The 25,841-nt window shown below is 35.6% G+C and overlaps 1 protein-coding gene across 6 annotated transcripts in view; it reads right to left on the bottom strand.

The window, feature by feature from the left end:
* Positions 1 to 1,401: 1,401 nt before the first annotated feature.
* LOC102027182 (solute carrier family 7 member 13-like) overlaps positions 1,402 to 25,841 on the bottom strand; it is a 35,731-nt gene continuing 11,291 nt past the window's right edge. Inside the window, exons 2-6 of one of the 6 annotated variants that reach the window (XM_005381730.2) lie at positions 8,692 to 8,823; positions 6,125 to 6,190; positions 5,142 to 5,272; positions 4,911 to 4,944; positions 1,568 to 1,730 (exon numbers count right to left, since the gene is read on the bottom strand). In XM_005381730.2, the coding sequence (XP_005381787.1) occupies positions 1,654 to 1,730; positions 4,911 to 4,944; positions 5,142 to 5,272; positions 6,125 to 6,190; positions 8,692 to 8,823 (440 nt within the window). In that variant the 3' untranslated portion in view covers positions 1,568 to 1,653. Of the gene's footprint in view, positions 1,731 to 4,910; positions 5,273 to 6,124; positions 6,191 to 8,691; positions 8,824 to 25,841 lie in introns of all 6 variants that reach the window. The other 5 variants (XM_013512794.1, XM_005381729.1, XM_005381732.2 and 2 more) reach the window with 5 other exon arrangements.

Below are 25,841 nucleotides of genomic sequence, written 5' to 3'. Positions count from 1 at the left end.
CCAGACTTAAGGTGAAAATGAGAATTAAAAGAGCAGAGCTCAATGAAGTGTAAATTGTGTTGCATAAGCCAGTTTATTTGTGCCATTTTATACTAGAGTATTTTAGGGCATCTCATGCATGAGCTTTCCTTGATTCTCACAGGACAATCTGGGCTTTGCCTACTGAGCAATGCTGGAACTGTTGAAATTCTGATAATTGCTCCAGAAAGACTAAAATATATTTTGTATGCTGAGAGGTACATAAGAATTTTAGATGTCAAGGGAGAATGTAATTGTTCAAATCTAAAGTGTCCTCTAAATGTCTCTTTGTACATAAGTGGAGCTTTTAGATGGTCACTGTATTACAAATGTGCAGTTCTCCTCAGTGCATTCGTCCATTGATGAGTTTGGAGGTGAATGTTCTGTTTACATGCTGGGGCTTTTTTGGAGGAGGTGAGTCACTGAGGCTGAGAACGGTGTATTTTTTTCTTCCAATCCTCTCTTTGCTCTCTTTACTTTCTGGAGTCCATGAGCTGATGAGATTCCTACTGCATACATTTCTAGTACACTTTTTCTTCCTTGGAGCCTGTCAACCATGGACTGAACCCACCCAGCCACGCGGCAAGGTAAACCTCTTCTCATTTAAGTTGGTGAGGGTGAGTATCTCGTTTCAGTGATGGGAAAATGGCTAATGGACTCAGTAATATTTTCAGCTGTTGTTTTCTTCTCCAAATTTTGCTAAATTTTTCCATTCACCAAATATAAATTGTAAACCTCATTATTTGTGTTATTTTTCAGCTACACAGAAAATGTCTAGAGGGGAGGGAAGAATTATTTTAGCTCAAGTTTTCAGAAGTTTCAGTGGTTGGTTTTATTGTCTCTGGGCCTGTGGTGAGGCTGAACATTATGTCAGAAAGCATGTGGTGGAGGTAAGGGTCTCTTGTCATGGCAGAGAGAATGCAGAGAGAAAGACTAAAGCAAGGATCAGGAGAACAATAACCTTCAAAGGCAGTCCCACCTGACTTACATTCTGTGCCTAGGGCTCTCTTCATAGTGTCCATCACTCCCATCAACCTTCAGGGTTGACACTTCAGCACTTGAGTTTATGTGGAACGTTCCACATGCAAATTACAGCACATGTGCTTACCATTGATTTGTATTTGGAAATTGCAGCTCCTGTCTGATTTCATATGAATAAATGCATGTAGATGAATGTGTGACATTCTATATATTTTTGAGATTTTGAGATATTTTTGGGGTCTATTTGTTCACTTTAAGTTCAAAATTTAATGTTTCTTTCGCAAATATTTGTTTTTTTTATTTTAAAGATAAAAGGAGGGAAACATTAACAGACATACAACATTTTACAACATATCACAAGCACAATACATACAATACAGAGTTACAAACAAAGTGGTAGGGAATTAACAATGGTGGTTGTATTACATATTGATATCTTCAAAGTGGCTTCTCATGAAGCAAATATTTGTTTATAATCCATGTTTTTCTGTAGAAATACAATTTTGTTGATCTTCTGAAGGTGACATATTAAATAATAATTGTAAATAACAAGTGATTTTTTCAGAAAAAACAGAATGCTGATTAAGGTGAACATGGAGCCGGTAATACAGAACTCCACTTAAAACAAAGACAACTTGGTAAATATGCTCCATCTTAGGAGACTGAATGATTGGCATAAAAATTAGAAAGGCAGAAGACACTAAAGATACAAATATCATTGGCAGCCAAGCCTGAAATAAGAAAGAAAATCAATGTTAGTGATGATTTCTTCTCAGAAATTTTTGCAGACATAGGACTTTATAAGTGAGACATAACAAAAGAGAGGTAACTGTATATACATTTTCAAATAGGTTTAGATGAATATTCCTATGGATAGTCAGTTTTATTGTATGGAAAAAGAGACTAATGCACATTAAATATGTACCACAATTTTTAAATAAATTATTTCATTTCTTAATAGATTGCATCATTTATTTTCTAAAATTAGTGAAAATTTGTGCTTTTGTAATGAGAAGACACATTATTATGTGGCATACAGTAAATAAAGAATTAAATGTAGTATTTCAGCTTTAGAATTTGAAACATACTCAGTTTTTCTATTTAGGAAACCAAGCTACCATTTCTTTATCATGTCTTTTAAGTGATATGTATAAATTTCCCCTAGAGCAACAGAATCACTTGAAAAAAAGAAACATTTGATTCCAAAATATCTGCATTGAATTTCAAGGATAAGTATGTGAAAAATTGTCTTGAAGAAATAATCACTCAATTTCTTCCTAATTCACATTTATGCTTTGTGGGACAGACAAGAAAGGGCTCCTTTAGGGTAGCTTGCTATCACTGTCCAGCTTTCTAAGCTGGCTCTTTTTGATCTTCCTTCATTTGTAAAATGGTGTATTGGATAATGTTGATCTTTAAGTACTGGTGAGTAAAGCATTCATTACTTTTCAGTAGACCTTGCCGAACAAAGTGACATTCAGTGATTAACTTTTTAAATGTATGTATAGATGATTTTTACTCTCCTGTGAGGCTCATAATATCCTCTGTGGAAAGATTGACTGATTTGTCTGAACTGTCTAGAAGCGACCCTGAGACATAGCAGCTACTCACTGCATATTTAATTAATAAATGAATATTTCAAGCAAAAGTCAGCTTCATTCACATTTTTCACAATGCTCATAGGTAAGGAAGAACCTATTTGTGGGGAAAAGAGAGTGGAGAACGACACAGGTTCATGTTTCTTAAAATATGCCTAGTAGACCACTGAGCATAAAGGGTATGTCCCTAAATGTAAAAACTGAGAAGGTTTCAATGACTAAAGCTGTATAATTGATAACTACACAGATTGCTAGTGTCCCATGGAGAGTGAGTAAATGAGAACCCCAGGGATGAACATGAGCATATAAATGAAAGTAAGGACACTCAAGTGTTTATTTTAGTGACTGCATGATTTATGGGTTCCTTATTTACATTCATGCCACATCTATAAGCAAGAAGTATCTGAAATGAGTACACATGATTATATTTATAACCTGATTAGGGAAGAAACATACTCTGGAACATCCTTGATTTGCATTTTAGCAAGTTATAGCTTACTTCATATAAAGACAAGTGAAAATAAGAAAGACATATGAGGGAAATAAATACACATAAACAACATAAAAATGTGGTTCACAAAAATGCATGCCAGCAAGCTTTATAACAATTCTCCAAGCAGGAAACCACAAGGACTACGCAGTCCGGTACTTTAGGAGCAGCCTCAGTATCTCTGATATCAAGATCACAGACAATCTCACTGATGTGTTCTTGACAAAATAATGCATTCTTTGCTATAGTAAATATTAGGAAAACTTGGGTTCTTCTATCACAATGCTAGTTTTCAATTCTAGGTCAGCTCCATAAATCTAGATTAATCAATCTGAGCCTTGAAATTCTCTTGAGTAGAGCTCAGTTATTTCTAGAATGCAGACCAACTCTTTGGCCTGCCTCTATTCACACCTCGGCCTCGCTCCCTACCCATGCTCTTGTCACCGCAGTCTTTTAAAGAAGAATCTGCTATTATTTCTCCTGCATAGGAAGTCTTTGTCCTTTCACAAAATGCACATGTATCCATAAAGTGGTGCAAACCGGGGCTATTATGAACTGCAGGACTCCCACAGTCCTGGCTACAGAATGGTAGCAACTGCTCAGCACAGTAGAAGGTGGACAATGTACTAGAGAGCAAAGCTTCCTCTGTATTTACTGACCTTCCCTTTTGCTCACATTACTACCTGAGCACCATCTCCTGTCAGATCAGCAGTAGTATTAGGTTCTCATAGGAGCATGAATTCTCCTGTGAAGCACAGTTGTGAGGATCTAGGTTGTGTGCCTCTTATGAAAATCTAATGCCTGAAGATCTAAAATGGACTTGAGGAGGTGATGTTAATGCTGAGGGGGCAGCTGCTGATGTAGGTTTACATTATCAGAGAGGTTTGACTGCACGGAGGCCATACTAAATAAGGAACTTGCAGAACCCTATCAAAACTCTACTATTAACTGGTAAATTACAATTAAGTGGCACTTAGTGAAAACCTTTACAATAGGAAGTGGGTTTACATGACCATGTAGTTGCTGGAACACAAGGCCAGCCTTGGCACTGATGTCAGATTAGAGGGAGTTGTATCATGCTATTGTTATATATTGTAATGTGATACTAATACAAGAAATTTTGTAATTAGTACAATGTGCTTCAATAATGTGGAAAACATCAACCTCCTGCCTCCGATCTGTCATAAATTTTTCATCTGGGAAACTGGTTCCTGCTTCCAAAAATTTTGTGATCCACTAATTTAGCTGAACTCTGTGCACCTCACTGTGAATCCATGCATGGGGTTTGTCCCTCTAGTAAAGCAGTGCTGTTTAGTAGTATATTGTGATGGCCTTCAGTATGGCTCTGCAGAAAACCACTTGCTTACCATGCATGAGGCCTTCAGACCAAACCTCTGTTCTATACACATGAGATGTCATAGAGTAAACTCTCACACATTCCAACAGCTCTCTCATATAATTCATATAGCACAATGATTAAAATTTGATAGTTAAAGTTCACAATTTTATTATGGGCCTTAACTTCTTATACAAACTAAATATTTTTTCTCTAAAAAATTACTCTCTTACTGTCAATTCCTGAAATTTATGAAACAACACCTATCTTCCTTGTAAAAATATAAAATTTCAACTTTTACACCAAAACTTGATATAAAAGAATGAGGTCCATAATAGGCATATCATAAATATAGGAAATGCAGGCCCAGACCAGACATTTTATGAAAAGTGCCAGCAATTGTTTAGACTCATTCATATAGCTTCCACATATTTTATTTATAGACTGATAGTACTAAATTAATGTGAAGATTTCAAGTTTGATTTACCTTGTAAGGTCTTGGTAGATCTGGATGCTGGTACCTTAATTTAATCAAAGCAGTCATAGTTAGTCCAGTTAAAGCCCATGAAGCTAATCCCACATATTTCAATAAATTGGTCATATTTGATGGTATAACAGCAATAGAGGTTAAAAGGGTTAACTGGATCACAGCTGCAGCTGGAGAGAGGTGCTCATTGAGCATAGAGAAGATCAGAGGCAATTGTCCTTCTTGGCTTACAGCGTAGAGAAGCCTCGATCCAGAAAGGATTCCACAAGAACTGGTGTCAATTACTGAAGCTGAAATCCCCAGTGAAACGACCCATTGCATGGAAGGGAGCACTCTGTCCACCCATGTGGCAGCAACAGAATCTGCAAACATTGAAGAAAATTCAAAGGTCGTAGTCACTTTGGCATTTTTGCAAATTCACAGGACAATACTTCATGCTTCCTGAATCTGTTCCTTTTGTGATGTGAGTTGACTGCCACTTACATGGAGGAAATGTCCTCAACTCCTTGACTCAGTTGTGGCCTCCTTTATGTTTTGACTAAAAAAATGGAAATTGTTAACTGTGAGTTTTCAGCTACTTCTTGAGAGGTATTGCAGGCTCCTGATTTTTCTCTTGATTGCAATCCTGTCTAGCTACCAAATTAACAACCAAAACCTAAATTATCACAGGACAGAGCCCATGCAAATCATGCTATCTCTGGAAATGTGGAAATGCATTAAAGAGGTCACACCTTTAGAAACAATATTGGCCTAGAGCTTCTACTGCCTTGTGAAATCTGGTATGACACACGTTTTAAAGCAGCACTCCTCATAGGGTACTCTTAGCTAATTATTTTATGTGGCAAAGAAACATGAAGACTGATTTACCTGATGACCAATGATGGCTAAAAGGCTCCTCACATACTTGCTAAAACTTTCTTATATTCTGTGTGCTGTCTGAGGTATTTTTATCTCTCTTCCCTTTCTTATTCCCTTTACTTTGGCCCAAACTTGCATTATTGTTCCAATTCTCTAATGGTTTCTTGCCTGGTTGACTTAACACAAGCCTTGGCCCTAATAAAATTCTTGCACATGTAACCTTGTTGTGGAATGTGCATCTCAAAAGCTGGAAATAACATTCTTGTGGGACCCCAAAGAGCATGGCAAACCTTATGATAAACACTTTCCAGTAATGCAGAAATTTTCAGACTTAGAAATGGCCACAGTATGCTCACCTGATCCTATTATAAATTGGGAGATTGCAGAACTCTGCTCTAAGTCAGTACATTTCTGGAAGTTTGCTAGAAAACAGTGAAATATTGATATGGTCACCTGTAGTATTATCAAATAAAACTAAAAGTGAAAACATTTTCCAGGGGGAAGGATATTGTTTTCTAACTAAATCAAATAACATTAAAAAAGTAGGATATGATATGTATCTATCAAGCATGCTGCTAAATGGCTGAAAGCTATCGTGCTATAGTTACAGTTCAAGTGGAGACAATTGTGTGATATAATAGTGTTGTTTTACATGTAGGAGATCATAGTATTTTCCAATGAGCATTGCATGAATTATTTCATGTCATTTTTCAATACCAACTGCTTAATTGTATGTGTGTATTTGTAATATTAAGCGCTATCATTTCTTCTGGAGGCAATGCTTGTTCTCAGATAGAAAGAGGTTTTAAAGTGTTAACACTTACTGAAAGATCATTGCCATAATAGTCTATATATTTGGGTATGTTTCATTTTATGGTTTTAAAATGCATTTGTCAAATTCATGTTTATGTGGAATGAGGCACGTGAGTTCTAGGGATACTGCACTTGGAATCAATCTTACTGTTGACATGAGGTAGCCGACTATGTCTGCTTGCAGGCATTCAGGGTTATACTGCAGGATGCAGTGAGCAGAGTGTAGTGCAGAGGCATGTGGTGGATGGGCACAGGCAGTTAGATGTGGAGAAGGCCTCAGCTCAGAACCTGCTGTGGTCAGCTGAGAGGTGACTGAGTGTTGCGGTGATGATGTGGTGGTTGCAGTCCCCGTGAGAGAGAGACATTAGGAGGACAGGCAAGAAAAATGACAGCAGGGTTTAAGCAGGGAAGTGGCTTGAGTAAGTTTGTGTGTTATATAGTTATCTGCAGAAACTGAAAGGAGGATGGATTGGAAGAACTCCATAAATTAAGAGGTTGTTGCCATAAACCAGGGAAGAGCAAGGAGGTTCTGGACCAAAGCATGAAGAGTAGGAATGGTGAGGGGCAAATACTTGAACTGCAGTGAGGTAGATTTGTATAGAACTTGTGGACTGGATTCCAGCTGCAGTATAAGACAAATTAGAATTTCTTCCTTCTTTTCATTAATTAAAACCCCATCCTTTAGTGGATCTCAGCATTCCTATGACATCAAAAGTTGGGAATAGGCAATGGTAACACTCGTGTGTTTCCTTTTTTAACTTATAATTGTCTTCTTATTTTATAATCAATACATTTTTGTGCCAGTCTCTGCGAAATTATTTGAAGCCACCTTGTGACTTTTTCAATCATGGAAAATTATATATATGTTCACATCCCTCTGTGTTGGTTCATGGTCTTATTCCTCTATATCAATTGGTATATCTGCTTATTTCAGGCTGTGGTTTTGCTGTTGAATTGATTGGAATTTAGGGGGAATATTTGAAACTTAATTGCTTGTATTACATGAATTTTCTGGATAACTGCACTTCTTTTTCTGCAGGAGTAAAGACATTTAAAACTGAAAAGATTGGTAAAATTTTTTACTTATTTTCAATTTCTATTTTACTATTATAAATTATATTGAACTTTGTGTTTTTGTTTTGTTTGTTTGTTTGTTCCCGGTACCGGGAATCAAACTTGCCACCTTGAGCTTGCCAGGCAGGCGCTGTGCCGCTGAGCTAAATCCCCCGCCTCAATAAATTATATTGAACTTTGAATCTTCATTCATTTATATGTATGTGTTGTGATTCTGTACATAAGTAAGTTTTCTTGTGTGATAAATCTTTAACAATGTCTTTATATTATTACTGAGTTGCTGAGAATCAATTATAGTGATGTTTTAATACTGTTTATAAAGCACATTTTAGCACAGTGAATGAGAATATGGTTTTAAAATTAGAAGCCTGGGTTAGAGTGCTGTTTTTGTTACAATTACTATGCAAAATCAAATATTCTTTGTGGAATTTTTTCAACTTCAGTCCCTACAAAATTATTGCACACATTTGCAACCCATTATTACCAATAACCTGAAGAGGAAATAATTTTTTATAATTATAAGATGTTAGTTGATACTTGGTTTTGACTCTTGAATCTGCCCATCCATACAACATACCTTTAATATCCTGAATTTGAGAATCTTCTTCTAAGAAATGAGGATGGTATTGCCTATTTGAAACACACACAATGAAGATAGAAACCTATGTGTACCGTAAATGATGGAACATCTCAGGAAAACAGTTAACTTTTTCTGGGTACCTTTCTTATTCAAGTTTCCCCATCATTTCCTTCATTTCCACCTCCTTTCCTCCAACTCATTTTCCTTTCTCCGCTCTTCCTTCTCTGTTTAGTTCTTGCTATTTCATTACTCTCAGAATTTAGTATTTATCCAGTGTTGTCTTTTGCACATGATACAAAAAAAATTGTTCTTTCTTAGATTTTTTTGGCAAGCCAACAACATGAAAACATTATATTTATATGGCGAAAAGTGTATCAAACAGATCTATTGTATAACGGTGTACCCGTTTAAGTAGGTAGATGTGACTATTTCCTTCTTGATCACACACAATCATACCTGAGGAGATGATTTCCTTTGGTGTCAAAACTGTCAGGTAGGATATATTAGTCAATAAGTATATCACAGTCACAATAGACAAAGCAGAAATCAATGATCTGGGAATTGTCCGAGAAGGATTCTTCACCTCTCCTAAGAATGCAAGAATATTAATCAGAGCAGCACATATTATTAAATTTAAGAGTCCTTGTAATAAAATGGAGAAAAACATTATTCCAGTGTGATTATGCTTTAATTTTTCTGTGCTGATGCTACTTGGAATCAGGACATATAGTTTTACAAGCTTGTGTTTTCTATAATGTTTCATAAAAGTAAATTATGTAAGCTTTCCAAAGTCCCATTCGTCCAAGTTTGGGAGAGAAGCATTTCATTCTTATACTGATAAGTAGGTAGAACCTACATCAGGGCAGCTGCTTTTTTTTGCCAGTAAATACTCCTTAGAATATTGTCAGATGTGCTACTGAGATGAACGCATTGATACTTCTTGAAGCAAGTATAAATCTCTATTGCAGAACTTAACGTAAAGAATGTATAATGGTGCTTGGGCATTAACGTTGTGCTTTCAACCTAAGTGTTAGGACACAAACTGTCTATGTGGCTTATACTTGGTCTGGCATATGATGGATCAGAGCCATACTAAGTATGAGAGTTCTATTTATTGCATCTCAACACAGAAGAATCCAAATCTGTATGCTTAATGTTATAGTTTTGTATGTAAAGTACATGCAGTATTATTTATGGTAGCTAGCTTCTTCAGAAACAGTGATCTACCACATCCTGCACTCATCTCACCCTCTTTTTATTCACAGGATGATCTATCCTGAATTAAAGATCATCATAAAATGTTACAGTCTCCCGATCCAATGTTGCATAAAGAGGTGTGTTAGAAAAGTCAAATAAAAATTTTTGGATTAGCAGAAGCACATCTGAGACATAGTTTTCTCAAAATCTGTGCAGGGAGAATATCTCTTATCATTCACCTTTTAAAGAGAACTTGTTATCAAATGAGACGTTTTATGTTTATTTTTTGAGTTTTATTAGTATATGTTTGCCATTTACAATAGATATATTAACTAAGGGAAATTGGAACATCTACATAAAGTATTTCAATTCCCTTATTTTTCCCCTCCATGAACCCTGTTTTATACTTCCATCATTAGATTCATTTGTTTACCTTATTATGACTTTTTCAATTAATGACAGGTTAAGAACTAAAATAATAGATCAAATACCATGTAAAATGTTTGTAGTAGGTCATTTTACAATTTTAGATACTTTGTGCACATGGATTACAATACCTTTTTAAACTCAGCTTTTTCCTATTACCTGTCCTATGTGTCTATCTGTTATCTATCTATCTATCTATCTATCTATCTATCTATCATCTACCTATTTGTCATCTATCTATCATATCTATATCTATCTATGTATGTATCTATCTATCTATCTATTTATCATCTATCAATCTACCTAACTATTATCATCATTTATCTGTCTATGGCTTCTGTGCTTGAGTCACTCCACTTAGTATTATGGTTTCAAGTGCATTCTTTTTCCTTGCAATGGCTCAAGTTTGTGTTTTTTATGGCAGAGTACTACTTTATTGTATAAATGTCACATTTTGTTTATCTATTAATCTATTGATAGACTGATAGGACATTTCCAGTGTTTACCTCTTATGAATTGAATGGATGTAAACATGACTATGTATGCATCACTGTCCATGGTGTCAACACTTTTGGAAAGACACCTAGAAGTGGAATAGCTAGATCAAATGTAATTTATGCTTTTAAGCAGTTAAGGGATCACCATATGAATTTCCATTGTGGCTGTATCAGTTTTACAGTATCCCCAACAATGATGAAGTGTTTCTTTCTTCCCACAGCTTACCAACATTTAACATTGGTTGATTTATGGATGGTAGCAATTTTTGCTACTGGGATGGAATCTGTGTTGTTATACTTTGCATTACTCAAATGGCCAGTGCTACTGAATATTTTTTTCATGTACTTATTTTCCATTTGTATTTCTTAATCTGAGAAGTATCTATTAGTTCAGATGGCCATTTTTGTATTGGGTCTCTAATTTTCTAGAGTCTAATTTGTTGAGTTCTTTGTATACTTTAATATTAGTCTTTTATCTGAGGTGCAGTTAGCAAATTCTGTATGTCGTTCCTCTGTTAATGGTTTCTTTTGCTGTGTGGGGGCTTTTTAACTCAATGTGATCCCATTTGTTGATTCTTGATATTATTTCTTGGGCAACCAGTGTTTTGTTCAGAAAGTCTTTGCGTATACTTATGTCTTTAGGAGTTTTATCTAATGTGTCTTCCAGTACTTTATTTCTGTTCTAATGTTTAGGTATTTCATCTATTTTGATTTTTGATTAGTGGATGGTGAGATATATGCATCTAGGTTTAACCTGCACCATGTGGATAGCCAGTTTTCTCGGTACTGTTTGTTAAAGAGGCTATCTTTCCTCAGCAAAAGGATTTGGCCATTTAAAGAACATTAATATCTGAGTGTGTCTGTATTTGCTTCTGTATTTGTACTGTCTTTCATTGATTCATGAGTCTATATTTTGCCAATATTATTCTGTTTTTCCTTGTAGCTCTGTAGAGTAACTTGAAATCTGGGATGATTTTTCCTCACGCCCCCTGCTGGCCTGCCCTTATTATCTGGAGTTCTTTTGCTATTGTAAGTCTCTCTCTCTTTTTTCTGTTTATTTTAAAAATTTATTTTAAAAATAAAAGAAGGCAAATATATCAACAAACAGACATCCATTTATAAAATAGCATAAGAACAATACAAGCAACACTGATTTACAGACAAAGTGGTAGGAAAGTAACAATCGTTGTTGTATTATGTTTTGATATCTTCAAAGTGGTTTCTCAGGAAAACAAATAGAGACATGCAAGATTGATCAAATAAGTAATCATTAACTGTTCCTTTCAGTAAAGTGATAGAAATCAATAGTACAACTATGTCAGCTATCTTGTATATGCATACATATATAATTTCCTCTTCTTTCTTTTCTCCTTTCCCTCAGCCCAGTTGCTCTTTACTTTTGAGTATTTTCCTTGCATTTCACAATGTCTATCATACCTCCTAATTTTTATTCACTCTTTCAGCTTCTTACACTAGTGAGACAGTGCATTGTTTACACATGCAGCTCTGGTTTATTTCACTTAGGAGTATGGTCTCTAGTTGTGACCATTTACCTATAAAGACCTTGAGTTTATCTTTCTTTATTGCTGAGTAATACTCCATTATATAAAAGTATCACAACTTTTTATCCATTCCTCAGTGGATGGACATTTGGTTTGCTTCCACAATTTAGCTATTACAAATTGTGCTGCTACAAACATGGGTGCACATATATCGCTGTGATATGATGTTTTCAGATCTTCTAAGAAAATACCCAGAAGGAGAAGAGCTGGATTGAATGGGTCCTCTAGATCTAGTTTTCTAAGGAATCTCCAAACTGATTTTCACAGTGGTTTCACCAGTATGCATTCCCACAAGCTGTGGAGAAGAGTTCCTATTTTTTCCACAGCCTTTCCAGCATTTGTTCCATCTGAATTTTTGGGTTAATTTGTTCAAGCCTGAAAGGAATATTTTTGGTGTTAATGGGGATTGCATTGTCTCTCTAACAGTTTTTGAATTGTGGCCATTTTGACCAAATTTTTTCTGCTTATCCAGAAACAAGGGATATGTTTTTGTGTTCTCATGTCCTCTGTAGTCTCCTTTTTCAGAGTATTGAAAGTTTCACTATAAAGCACATTCACTTCCTTAGTTACTTGATTCCTGAAATTTGTTTTCTTAATGCTATTGTGAAGGTGTTTTTCCCTAATTTCCTTTTCAGTGAGGTTGTTTTTGGTGTACAGAGATGCTAGTGATTTTTTTAGTATTTCCTTTCTATCCTGCTATACTGGATAATTTGGATATCTAGGCAACTGTTGGTGGAAATTTAGTGGTATTCTCTTTATATCATGTCATCAGTCAAGAAAGATAATTTAATTTCTTCCTTGCCTATCTATATTGAATTTCTTTCTTTCTCTTGATTTACTCATTAGCTCTAGCTAATGTTTCAAGATATATATTTAACCAAAGAGGTGATAAAAGATATCCTTTTCTTGTTCCTGGTTTTAGGGGATGTATTCAGTTTCTCTCCATTTATTATAATGATTGCATTTGTTTGTCATAGTTGGCTTTTGTGAAGTTAAGATGAAGACCTATTACAATTTTCTTCAGTGTCTTTATCACCATTCAATGTTGAATTTTTATCTAATGCTTTTGATGCATCTATTGAGATGATCATGTGATTCACTTTCTACTTCCTTAATGAGTTTGCAGAGTACTGACATTAGATTTTCTATAAAGTTTGTTCAAAATTTGACAGTGAATCTATCTGTGTATGGTCTTGCCTTGGTTGTAGTTGTTTTTTAAAATCACTTCACTTTCACCAATATTGGTTTATTCTGGAATTGTATAACTTCTTTGACTCAGCTTTGGTAGTTTATATGTATCTAGGAATTTAGGCATTTTTTTCTATATTTTTCATTTTATAACTACAGGTTCTCAAAGTAGTCTCTAATAATCTGCATTTCAGTAGAATCCATTGTAATTTCACTTTCTTCATTTCTAATTTCATGGATTTGTATCTTTTCTTTCCTCATTTTGGTAAGATTAGCTAAGTGTTTGCCTATTTTGTTTAAAATTTCAAAGAAGTGACTCTTTGATCCATTGATTTTTTTTTAAGTTCCAATTTCAATAATTTGTGCCTTGGGCTTTATATTTCCCTTCCCTGCATTAGGTTTGAGTTTAGACTGTCACTTATTTGAGCTCATTCTGTTTTATTGTTGGAATTCACTGCTATGAACTTCCCTGTTCTGACTGCTTTCAGTGCATCTCATAAGTTTTGCTATGTTGTGCTTGCATTATTATGAGAGTTTAGAAACTGTGTGATTTCTTCTTTACTTTCAACATGATGCACTAATTTTTCAGGATAGTTTTGTTTAATGTCAATGTTTTTGCACAGCACAGGTTATGTGGTTTCTTTTGCCATTGCTTTCTAGCTTCATTGTATTATGATGGTATAATGTCCATCAGCTAAGTTTGGTTCTTTTGCATTTTCTTAGGCATGTTTGATGGGCTCATATGTACTATATTTTGGATGACGTACCATATGCTGTTGAGAAGAATGTATATTCTGTTGTTGGATAGAAAACTCTACATATCTACTAAATGCATTTGTTCAAACATTTGGTTGTTCTCTAATCATTGTTTGTTGATATATTTTGTTTAGTTGATCTCTACTTGTGACAATATGAAATGGAGGTCCACCATTATTATTACATTGGTATTCATCTCCTTCTTTATATCTATTAGAGTCTGTTTTCTGTGATGGTATTTGGTGCATATATGTTTATAATTGTTATCTTCTCCTTTGGAATGTTCTGGTAACTAACATATAATGTCCCTCTTTGTCTTTTCTTCTCATTCTTAGCTGGAACTCTGCCTTGTCTGAAACTGAATAGCAGCACCGATTTTACTTCTGGGTTCTCGATGCATGGAATATTGTTTTTTACCCTTTGATTTTTAATCTGTGGTTTGTTTTTGATTAAAATGTGTTTCATGTATGCTGTATATTATTTAAGATTTCTGTTGACCTATTCTACCAGTCTGTGTCTTTTGACAGGAGAATTGAAATCATTCAGATTGAGAGCTTTTACTGAGAAGTACTGACTTTTTTTCTCTCTGCCTTATTTCCCTGTTGCGGGTTTCCTTTTTTTTTTTTTTTATCTTAATTATGTGCTTATCTCAGGAGATTTAGTCACAATGTTTGACTTCTTGACATCATTGGATTCATCATCTCTTTCTACGATATCCTGACAATATTTTAGAGCTGATTTAGTGATCATGAATTTTTTAGGTACTTTTTATTATGGAAATACCTTATTTCTCCATCATTTCATATAAAATTTGTTGAGGATTGATAAGTCAGAGTTGGAAATTGTTAGCACTTAGGCCTTGAAATACTTCACTTTCAGTTCTCTGACTTTTAAATTTTGTGTGGAGAAATCTGCTGTGATACTAAAGGGTTTATCTTTGATGTGACTTGTGGCCTTTCTTCAACCACTTTTAAGATTTTTATCACTATGATGGACACTGGAATTTTGAGTGTAAGATGGCATGGTATACTTTGGCCATGGCTCTTCTGGAGTTCTATATGTCTCACTTATCTCTATATTTATGTCTTTCCCTATATTTAGGAAGTTGTCCTTTTGTTTTTTAAATGAATAGAGTTTACATGCAATTTGTATTGCCATCAACTCTGACTTATTCTAATTATTGTGAATCTTCCTTGCATCATCTACTAGGTGTTGATTAATTTTTCAGTTTTTCTTGATGTTTTTAAAGTGTCTTTGACTAGTTTGTTTTTAAAGGTATCAATGTCTTCTAATTCAGAAAATCTCTGCTCACAGTGGTCCTTCCTGATGCTCATATTTTCTGATGAATTTTATTCTCCTGTTTTTCTGATCTTGGTGGATACATTCACACACCAACATGGGCTTGCAACAAATGGAAGGATTATCTTCCTTTAGGGAAAACACTAAACTTAGCTATGGTACAGTTGTATTTTTAGGCAATATCAATGAAAACAACACACAGATATACTTGAAGAAAAAACGTCAGATTTACATATGTCTTTTAAAATTAAAAATATACCAATTCCAGGAATATACCTCTACCTATACCTGCACCTAATCTTATAGCTGTAGCTATTCCTGTCCCTGTACCTATACCTATATCCATACACATACCTATAAGGGCAGTAAATTTGCTGGAAAAGAGATGTTGTAGAACTCTTGAATACATATTTTTAGGCATATAGTTCATGAACAACACCCCTATGACACAGGAAATAATATAAAGAATCAATAACTGAAATCTCATCCTTTTAAAACCTTTTGTGCAAGAGAAACTACCAATGAAATGAAATGCTAATCCATACAGAGGTTAAAAATTTCAGCCATTTGGACCTCAAAGACTGATATCTACAACATATAAATACCTGAAAAAAGAATAGATCACCTGAATTCAAAGATCCAGTCTAAAAGTGGGCATCTGAGATGAATACACACTTCTCTGAGGAACAAGTACAAATGGTAAATAAATATATGAGAACATATTCGACATCCTGGGTCACTGAGGAGATGGAAATTAAAACATTTCTGAGATACCATTGCACTCCAGAAAGAATGGCTATCATCAAGAAATCAATCAATAACAAATCTGGTGGGGTGCAGTAAAAAAAGGAACTCTTCTCCACTCTTTGTGGGATTGTAGATTGATGCAACCACTGTGGAAATCAATGTGGAAATTGCTCAAAAATTTGGATTGGAGGGCCCATTTGACCCAGGTATTCCCCTTCTTGGTATCTTCCTGGAAGCATCAAAAACATCACACTCCAGTGATATATATGTCCCCATGTTTAAAGTAAGATAGTTTGTAATAGCTACATTTTGGAAATCATGCAAAGGCTGTCAATGCAGGAATGAAAAAAAGATTTATTTACATAATGTAGTCATCCTGTGCCATAAGGTACTATAAATTTGAGGGCTTTCTAGGTAAATGGATACACCTGGAGACCATACTATCATGTGAAATAAATCACACTCATATGTGTAAATGGTGCATTGTCTACCAGGTGTGAGAAACTGAAAGAGTAAATAAGGACCACAGTGTAAAATTGATATTGTGAAATGGGAAGAAATTGTTCCAAAGGAAAGAAGAACTAGAGTGGGATAAGGGAAAGAAGAAGGAAAGTAAATAAAAAGCAATTTAAATAGTACGGAAAGGAATCAAAGCTCTGTGAATAGAGAAGAGAAGATGGGGTGAAGTAAAAGGAGAAGGGACTGAGAAAAACGAGGTATGAAAGTACATTTTGTGTGGATACAATTACCCTATGATGAAAATGATAATTATGTATACCTAAAATGTACCAATAAACTTAATTTAAAAAAAGCAGATTGCACCTAGGGAGTTTCTGCATAGCAGCATAAATAACAGTGAGGACACCACCTACCAAACAGGATGTAACCTTTGCTCACTATTCCTCTCATACAGGAATGCTCTTAGGAATATATAAAAAACTCAAACTGTAAACCTTCATGTGATTGTATGTCGGTGGATTGTCAAACTGATTGGTTTGGAAAATACCCATGGGATATGTAAGACACACTCCTGGGAATCTATTATTCCCACTGTTGATAAATTAATACCTTTGCAGCGCCACACCCTTCAACCATAATGCTTCTGCCTTGGAGGTACCCAATCATGGATTCTTCTGCAAGTGTGAGTCAAATTAAGCATCTTTTCCTTTGAGATGTGTATGTGTAATGTTTGTGTGAATGGCTGGAAAGCTAATTAAAACAGAATATTTGTTCCAAAGGAGTAGTGTTGCTGTGATTATACATGTCCTCGAAGTGGAGAAGGCTCTGGTTTCTGGGGAAAATTGGAAAATTTAAACATGATGCTGGTTAGAGAAGCCATATAATGTTGAATGGCAAGCTGATATGTGATGCTAACTTTATAATGCTTATAGGAATGTGTACAGCGAAGGTCAAGCTCAAAAACTTTCAGTTGGAAACATGGACTTCAGTAACAATTGAACTATGTGTTATATCTGGAGCCAATTTGCTCTTCCACTGTTTTTTGCTTGTGTTAAAATAATGTTAGTATTCAAGGTTACTTGGAGGCCTATTATTCAGCCAGTGCTAATTGTCATGAAAAATCTGTGGGTTACCTTTTAGGCCAAAGGAAAAGTGCAACAGAAGCTTTTAAAGTCCAATTGGTCATAGGCTTGGAACAGAAGAGATCCAGCAAACAGGATAGAGGAGATTTAAAACTTATGAGTATGAAGATATATTTTTGGTCAGAAAGGGTTTGTAGGGCAAAAATTTGCTCTACTAGGAGAAGAAAAGGAAACATGGGGAAAATCCTAAGACATTAGTGAGTTGAAAAAGTTTCTGTAGTTTGAGGCATAGAAAAATTGTATATTTTTCTGTCCTAAATTTTTGATACTGTTGATGTAGTTAGGCCTAAAACATATTCTTTTACAGGTCCTTTTTGCTTCAGTGTAGCTAAAGCAGATATGACACCCACATTCATTCATTATTCATTACCCTCACATGAGACCATATGGACCAACCACCAGAGCAGAATTTTTGTGATGAAGGACAAGAGAAACACTGATTGATCAGAGATGCCTTCCAGAAAATTTCAAAAGACAAGACAGGAATATGTGAGAGAAATGTGAGCAGATGCCTCGCTGAAACCAGCAAGTCCTTATCTATTACAGATTAAGTGTGCAATGGTGTAAATTTTTCATCTGAGTAGAGACTCTCTTATTGACCAAATATGAATGGCCTTCTAGGGAAGTGGTTCCACAGAATTCATTTCACCATGCTTAGTTCTCAGGAAACTTAGAGGCCATTTCTTCAGTGATTTCAGAGGGATTGACTATAGCTTATGCTGACAGCAGATGTTAATAGCACCCACGTGATGCTGGATTACAAAATGTAAGGTGTCATAGAGCTTTCACCTAGATTGTGCAGAGATATCTGAGAAGCTAGGCCAATGTGACTGTTGTTGTCAGGGTTTACATAGGAAACAATCTAATATAGGACACATGATTTATAGGATTATTTTATGATAATGATTGAAATAGTCAAATACAAAAGAGTGGAGGAGATCTGTCTAGAGACTAAAGACCCAAAAAATCCAAATGAGGCCTAGATTCCATGAGAATGTCCTGCATGAGTCCAGCTAAAGACTGAGAGCCCATCACAATTCTCTTCAAGGGGCCAACTGGAGACTAAGAGCCTACAGTACCATCTTGTGCAAATCTGTTTCACAGATTTATGCTGGGAAGGCCCAAATTTCAGTGGTGCAAGGATCTGTGGCAGTAGCCTGAGGGATCTGCACTTGAGCCAGGAATAGATGTTTAAAGTTAGGACCATGGCCCCCTGAAAAATACCACAGCCATTCTCAGTGACAACGAGGTCCCAACCTGCTCCAAGGATGAGAACAGCTGAGTTCACATCAGTAAAGCCAGCATGACAAGCTCCTCCAGGAGAACCAACAGCACCACCTCTTCCTCTCTGATTCCCTTTATATGTAGTTGGGCACAATCCTCAGGTGGACCTTCCACACCCAGCACAATGCTGCTTCAGTTCCACTGTGTGTTACAAGTTGAACATCAGCTGTCAGTCCACTAGAGTACCTCTGAAAATTTGTATGTGAAGCTAGGAGTGAAGATAAAGGTGCAGTGCAGACCTGAAGAAGTCAAGGACTCCAGAGCTATAGAAGGTGTGATGAGTTAAGCTGCAGGATAGGAGCCAGTCCAAGAGAGTGGCTGTGTAGGCTGTAACCTACAAAGCCATAGGAGTGGGTTCCTCCAAACCCTTTGGAACTCACATCTCACCATTATGTACTAAGGATGTAGGTCATGGATATGTAGGATTTAATACTTACGCTAGTGGCCTCAGTCTTGCTTTGAACCTACTAATTTCTATCTCTGCTTCCTAGTTTTTTGGAATGGAAGTGTTTACGCTGTAATTATGTAACAATTTTATGGAGATTCACAGATAAGAGTTTGTCTTGAGTCCCAAAAGGAATTTGGAATTCGATCTGCTATCAATTTGGGATGGCTGAGGCTTTGGGAAAAGGGTTGTTGAGTTTTTGCTGAACAGAGTATGGCTGTATCATTTCAGGAGAATTATGACCTTCATTTTACTGGGAGGTTAACAAGGGGAACATGGCCAAGTGATGGAGAGCTGCTGTAGGGGAAGGGAATGAAAAAGAATTAAGATGTATTGTGCATATTTACCAACTGGTCATAATGAATGTGTTCATTATTTACTGAAAGCATATCCCCAAATTAAAAATAAATAAAAAAAGAGAAATAAAACAATGGTTTAAGAAATATGTTTGATACCAAGCTGATATAGGGTGGGATGTGTCACCTTGAGGCCTGCCAAAGGAACACAGAAAGCACAATTCTGAGAGTGTCTGGGTGGGGCATGGAGGCCTGAAGCTGCTGTCTGTATCTGGGGCCAGACCTCTTCCTCTCTGGTATTGATCCCCTGCTCTGCACTGAAGTGGCTAAACCCTAAGCAGCTTTGCTCTAACACAACCTTCTAACATTATGTTTCTGTTTTGGTGTCACCCATTCATGGACTGAGCCTCTGAAACTTGAGCTAAATTAAATTGTCCTCTTTAATTTGTGGTTGTGGGGTATATCCACAAGCAAATAACCCAATAAAATGGGAAATTTAAATGAACACATCTCAATTAAAGAGTTACAAGGCCCAGGTGCATGGGGAGCCACGGGCGGGGATCGCCGGTCTTCCGGCTGGCTTGCTCCCTGCCTCGTAGGCCCCTGGAGGGAGGGCCTCTGGCGCAGGGGGAGCCACGTGACGGCGAATGCTGTTGCACACCAGCCCTCAGGCTGGCTGCCTCCGCTCAGTTGAGAACAATCATGACACAGAGAAACAATGACACAATTGGCCCACCATGCACCAGCTGCAGATGCTCACCCATGGACATGTGTGAATCATTCAAACATGGAGAAACCCCTGGGAATACATGCCATGCAATGGGTCACTCTTGCTCCAGCCACTGAGAACCAGAAAGGTCCAGAGTCAGTGGAGGAGCAGCTGCTGAACAAGGACTCAGAGAACATGAGAATGCAGACTAAGCCCGAGGAGTCAGAGGTCCTCTGGACTGGGGTCATGAGAGCCGCTTGAAAGCTGTAAACCAGGAGGACCTTGCACAATACCTGCGAAAACTCCGTGGAAGCCATTCTTCCCCTGATAGCACAGGCTGTGGTGGAGCTCCGAAGTCTGCAGCAGGATTCCTGCTGCCTCTGCTGACAGTTGGGGAGAGGACACTAACTGGTTGTGGGGTCCCAATGCAATGGGAGGCTGGAGAGAAAATGCTACAAAAAATGGCTTTCACCCCAGATGGTTCACTTGATTTTTGACAACCCTTAGGCTGTAACTACTTGTTAGATCCTTCTTGGGTATTTCTGTCTTCCTGAGAAACCACTTTGAAGATACCACCATGTATTACAGCAGCCATTGATATTTTCCTACTAATCTATCCATAACTCTCCAGTGTTTGTATTGTTGTTATCCTATTTCATAAATGGATGCATGTCTTTTATTATGTGTTTCTTACAACAACCATTGAGAAAAGTTAATGATTATTCAGTAGGTCACTCATGTATAGCTCTATTTATTTTCTGTAGAAGCCACTTTGAAGATACCAAAGTATAGTACAATAACCGTTGATAATCTCCTACCACTTTTGTCTTTAACTCACTATTATTTGTCTATTTTCCTGAGAAATTATCTTGTAGATAACAATATGTAAAACAATAACCATTGATAATTTCCTACCACTTTGTCTGTAATTTGGTAAGCCTCCCTTATTATTATGTTATCCTTCTTTTACTCTTTAAAATAAATAAAATAAGATGTACAAATGCCTAAGAAATATATATTTATAAAATGCTCAACTGCATTAGTCATTTGAGAATTGCAAATCAAAATTACTTTAAGAAACTATCTCATCCCATTCAGAATGTTTATCTAGAACCCTGAATAACAAATACTGCCAAGATTTTGTAAACAGGAACTCTACTGTATTGTTGCTGGCAAAGTAAAGTATTAGAGGTAGTATGAATATGTGTATGAAAATTCCTGAGAGAAGTTATAATAAAAAAATCATTTGATCACCTCAACTCCTCCTATGTATAGTTACAAAAAAAGTAAGAACAGCATATTAATTTGCCACCTGAATGCCCCAATTTACAGAAACCCAATTTACAATAGCTGAGCTAGTGAAATAGTTTAGATGGCTGTCAATGGATGAATGGATACAGAAAGTTGCCATATATACATGATGGAATATTATTCAATCATAAATAGAAATGAAATCAAGACAATTGGGTGGAAATGCATGGAACTGACAGCTGTCACGATACACAAAATAAATTAGGAACAGACTGTCAAATATAAACAAATGGATGAATAAAAGAAAACATGATAGGAAATTAGAAACTGTATTTTTTGGGGTGGGAAAAAGACTACAGAGAATAAAGAGGAGGTTATAAGATTGAAAAGGAATGAGATATGATAAATGTATTCCACATTCCCAAATGTGGAATATTTCAAATACAGCCTTAATGTTTTTGTATTACTATTATCCAGCAGGAAAAATGTTATTTACTTTTCTGAAAATTATTTTGCTACTTAAGATAAAAGTTAAGGCAAAATATTAAAAGTGAATATTGTTACACAGGATTTAGTAGCTAAATTCCAAAAAATGTGAAGGTGGCCATGAAAAATATTTGCAGAAGAGTTTTTTACAGTCATTCCTTTCCACAAACTTTTTAAAAAAAGGATAAAATGGAAACAATGTAAATAGAGAGGAGGTGATGGATTGAAGGGAGGAGAGGGGTTTGGGAATAAATAAGAAATCATAATAAATCATTTACAGGTACCAATTCCCTACGATGTATATGATCATTATGTAAATGTAAAATGTACTAATAAACTTAATTATTAAAAAATAATATTTTTTTTTCTGTGTGGCATGAGTGAGAAGCCAGTTTAACTGTAGAATTCTCTGGAGCTACAGAAAGTAAGTGGGACTTTTATAAATTCTAAACTACATTTGAAACAGTGAAAAGTGCATGCTATGTACCCTTCTCAACACACGTCCCTGCAAAGCATATGAAGTAAAATATGCAAATTTACTCTAAAAAGTAAGACAGAGAACTCTCACTGAGTACTGAAAATCATATAAGATTTTAATAAGAAAAAAGAGACCTTCCTGTCCAAACATCTACTTCTCTATCTGGTTCTTCTATCTTTTGTCCTGTTTTTATTCTTGCAGAAATTAAGCTGTGTCTTGTTCCTGCTTTAATGGTTTTGGAGCTTGCCGGTCCTCCACATCCAATAATCTTCCCTGAATGTGCACAGTAATTGCCCCCTTACCGCTTTTAGTCTTTCCTTTATAGAAAAGTTAAGTTTATTGGCGTAGTTTAGATGTACGTAATGACCATAGTCTTCATAGGGAATATGTACCTGTATATGACATCTTGATTCTTCTCTCTCTCTTTTTTTTAACAATCTCTCCCCTCCCTACAACCCCTGTTTCCTTTTTATTTAGAAAATTTTGTTTCTATTTTATCTTTCTTTATCTTTTTTTATTTTCCCTTCCTTCTTTCCTTTCTTTCCTTCTCCCCCTCTCTCGTTCCTCTCATTCTGAACAATTTCTTCATATCTCCTAATACCTATTCTACATTTTGGTTGTTATTTACTCTTTCAGTTTCTCACTCTATAGAGAAAATGCAATATTTATACATGTGTGGTTAATTTATTTCACTTAAGTATGATCTCAAGGTACATCCATTTACCTAGAAATATCTCAAGTTTATCCTGTTTTATGGACTTGTAGTACACCATTGTATAAAAAAAAGATGTATCTTTTCTATCCATTCCTCAGATGATGGGCATTTGGGTTGTTTTCTAGGTTTTGCTATGACAAACTGTGCTGCTATAAACATGGGTGCACAAATACCACTGTGGTATGATGTCTTTCATTCATTCTGGAATACACCCAGAAGGGGAAATCTGGGTCAAATGGAACTTCTAACCCCAGGTTATGGAGCAGTTTCCTCCCTGATTTCCATATGGTTGCACCAATCTGCACTGAAACAAACGAACGAAAAGGGTTCCATTCCCCAAGCCTTACTACGATTTGATTTTGGTTGATTTCTTGATAATAACCATTATTTGTTGAGTAAGATGGAATCTCAGCATTGTTTTATTTTGCATCACTTGAATGACCGGTGATGTTGAACAACTTTTCAACTATTTACCTAGCATCTGTATTTATTCATTTGAGAAGTGTGTATTCATCTCAGATGCCCATTTTGCATTAGGTCTTTAAATTCAGGGGATCTGATATTTTTGAGATCTGTATATGTTGTAGATCTTACTCTTTTGAGGGATAACTGCCTAAAATTTTTTCCACTCTGGATTGTCTTCTCATCCTGTTAAAGATTTATTTGGTTATGCAAAAGATTTTTAATAGGATGAGATTCAAGTTGCTGATTCCTTGTAGTATTTCCGTGTGATCAGTGTTTTGTTCATGAAGTCTTTGCCTACAGCTATGTCTTACCTATTTCTTCTTCCAGCAGTTTTAATGTTTCTGTTTGAACACATATCTTTGATTCACTTTATATTAATTTAGTACATTTTGATAGAATTGGGTTTAGTTTTAGTCTTGACATGTGGAACACCAATTTTTTCTGGCTGTATTTTGAAACAGGCTCTCTTTGTTCCAGGGACCATGTTTTGATCTTTTGTCAAAGATAAGGTGGCTGTTGTATGTGAAGTTGTTTTTCGTCTTCTAATGTGTTACATTGGTCCTCATTGCTGGTTCTTTTTCACTAGTTGTATACTGCTTTTATCACAGTAGTTTTGTAGTATAATTTCAAGTCAGGGATTGTGTTACACCTGGTCTTTCTTTGTTGCCTAGAGATGCTTTTGCAATTCTCAGTCTCTTCTGGTTCCAAATGAATTTTAGGAGTGCTTTCTCTAGTTCTGTGGGGTATACTAATGGTAATATGAATGGAGTAGCATTAAAACTGTATAACAAAAAAACCTTGTATAACAATTTTGGGAGTGTGACCTTTTTCACTATGTTGTTTCCTCTTATTCATGAGAAAGAGATAACTTTCCCGTTTTTGATATCGTTTTCCACATTCATTTTTGGAGTACTGTAATTTTCAATGTATAGATCCTTGAGTTCTTTTGTTAGATTGATTTCTAAGTGTTTTCTTTTTTTTTTGATGCTATTGTGAAATGTGTTGTTTCTCTAATTTCTTCCTCAGTGTGTTTGTTGTTTGTGTAGAAGAAGGCTATTGATTTCTAAGTGCTGATTTTGTATCTAGCTAAACTACTGAGTTTGGTTATTAAATCAACACATATTTTATTGGAGTATTTGGGTCTTCTATGTAGTGTATAATGTCATCTTAAATAATGATGACTTAACTTCCTTTCATATTCCTATTCCTTTTATTTTTTTCTTGTCTAATTGCCTTGGCTAGTGTTTCCACAACTTATTCAATTCCATTGAATAAGAGTGGTTATTGTGGACATCCTCTTCTTGTTCTTGATACTGCAGTGATAGTTTACAGTTTAACATACCAATTAGTATGATGTTGGCTGCTGGATTGTTATATTTGCCCTTTATCAGATTGAGATGAAGCCATTTCTTCTAATTTTCTGTAGGGAAATTGTTATCAATGAGTATTGGACATTGTCAATTGCTTTTTCTACAGCTATTGAGGTGATCATGGGATTTTTCTTCTCTGTGTGTGTTCACATGACTATTACATTTATTGATTTGCATATGTTGAACCATCTCTGCATCACTGGGATGAATATTCCTTGGTCATGATGTTTAGTCTTTTTGATGATTTGTTGCATGCTGCTTGCCAATATATTATTGAGGATTTTTGGACCTATGTTCCTTAGGGAGATTGGCCTATACTATTCTGTGTTAGTTTGGTCATTTTTTGGCTTTGGTATCTGGCTAATACTTTCCTTTAGGTGTGAGCATTGCATCTCTTTCTGATTTATTGAATATTATCAGTAGTGGTGGCATTAGATTTTCTCTAAATGTCTTATAAATTCAGCAATAAATCCATCAGGAACTTAGCTTTTATTTGTTGGAAGGGTTTTAATTACTTTGTAATTTCTTTAATTGATATTTGGTTATTTCAAACATTTACATCTTCTTGACTCAGTTTTCTGAATCCATATGAAACTATGATTCTGTCCATTTCTTATATGTTTTCCATATTATTAGACTACAGGTTCTCAATGCAGATATTTGACCTGTTGGATTTGTGCAAATATCACTGTGATTTCACCCATTTCGTTTCTAATTGCATAAGTTTGAATCTTTTATTTCCTCTTTTTGATAAGTTTGGCTATGAGTGTATCAATTTTGAAGAATGTTCCAAAGAATGAATTCTGTGATTCATTGATTCTTTTTATTTTTTTT

This window comes from Chinchilla lanigera, unplaced genomic scaffold, assembly GCF_000276665.1.
Source record: "Chinchilla lanigera isolate Chin_1 unplaced genomic scaffold, ChiLan1.0 scaffold00016, whole genome shotgun sequence".
Lineage (NCBI taxonomy): Eukaryota > Metazoa > Chordata > Mammalia > Rodentia > Chinchillidae > Chinchilla > Chinchilla lanigera.
The sequence above is the reverse complement of the archived record's forward strand: the minus strand, read 5'-3'. Positions and strand labels throughout refer to the sequence as shown.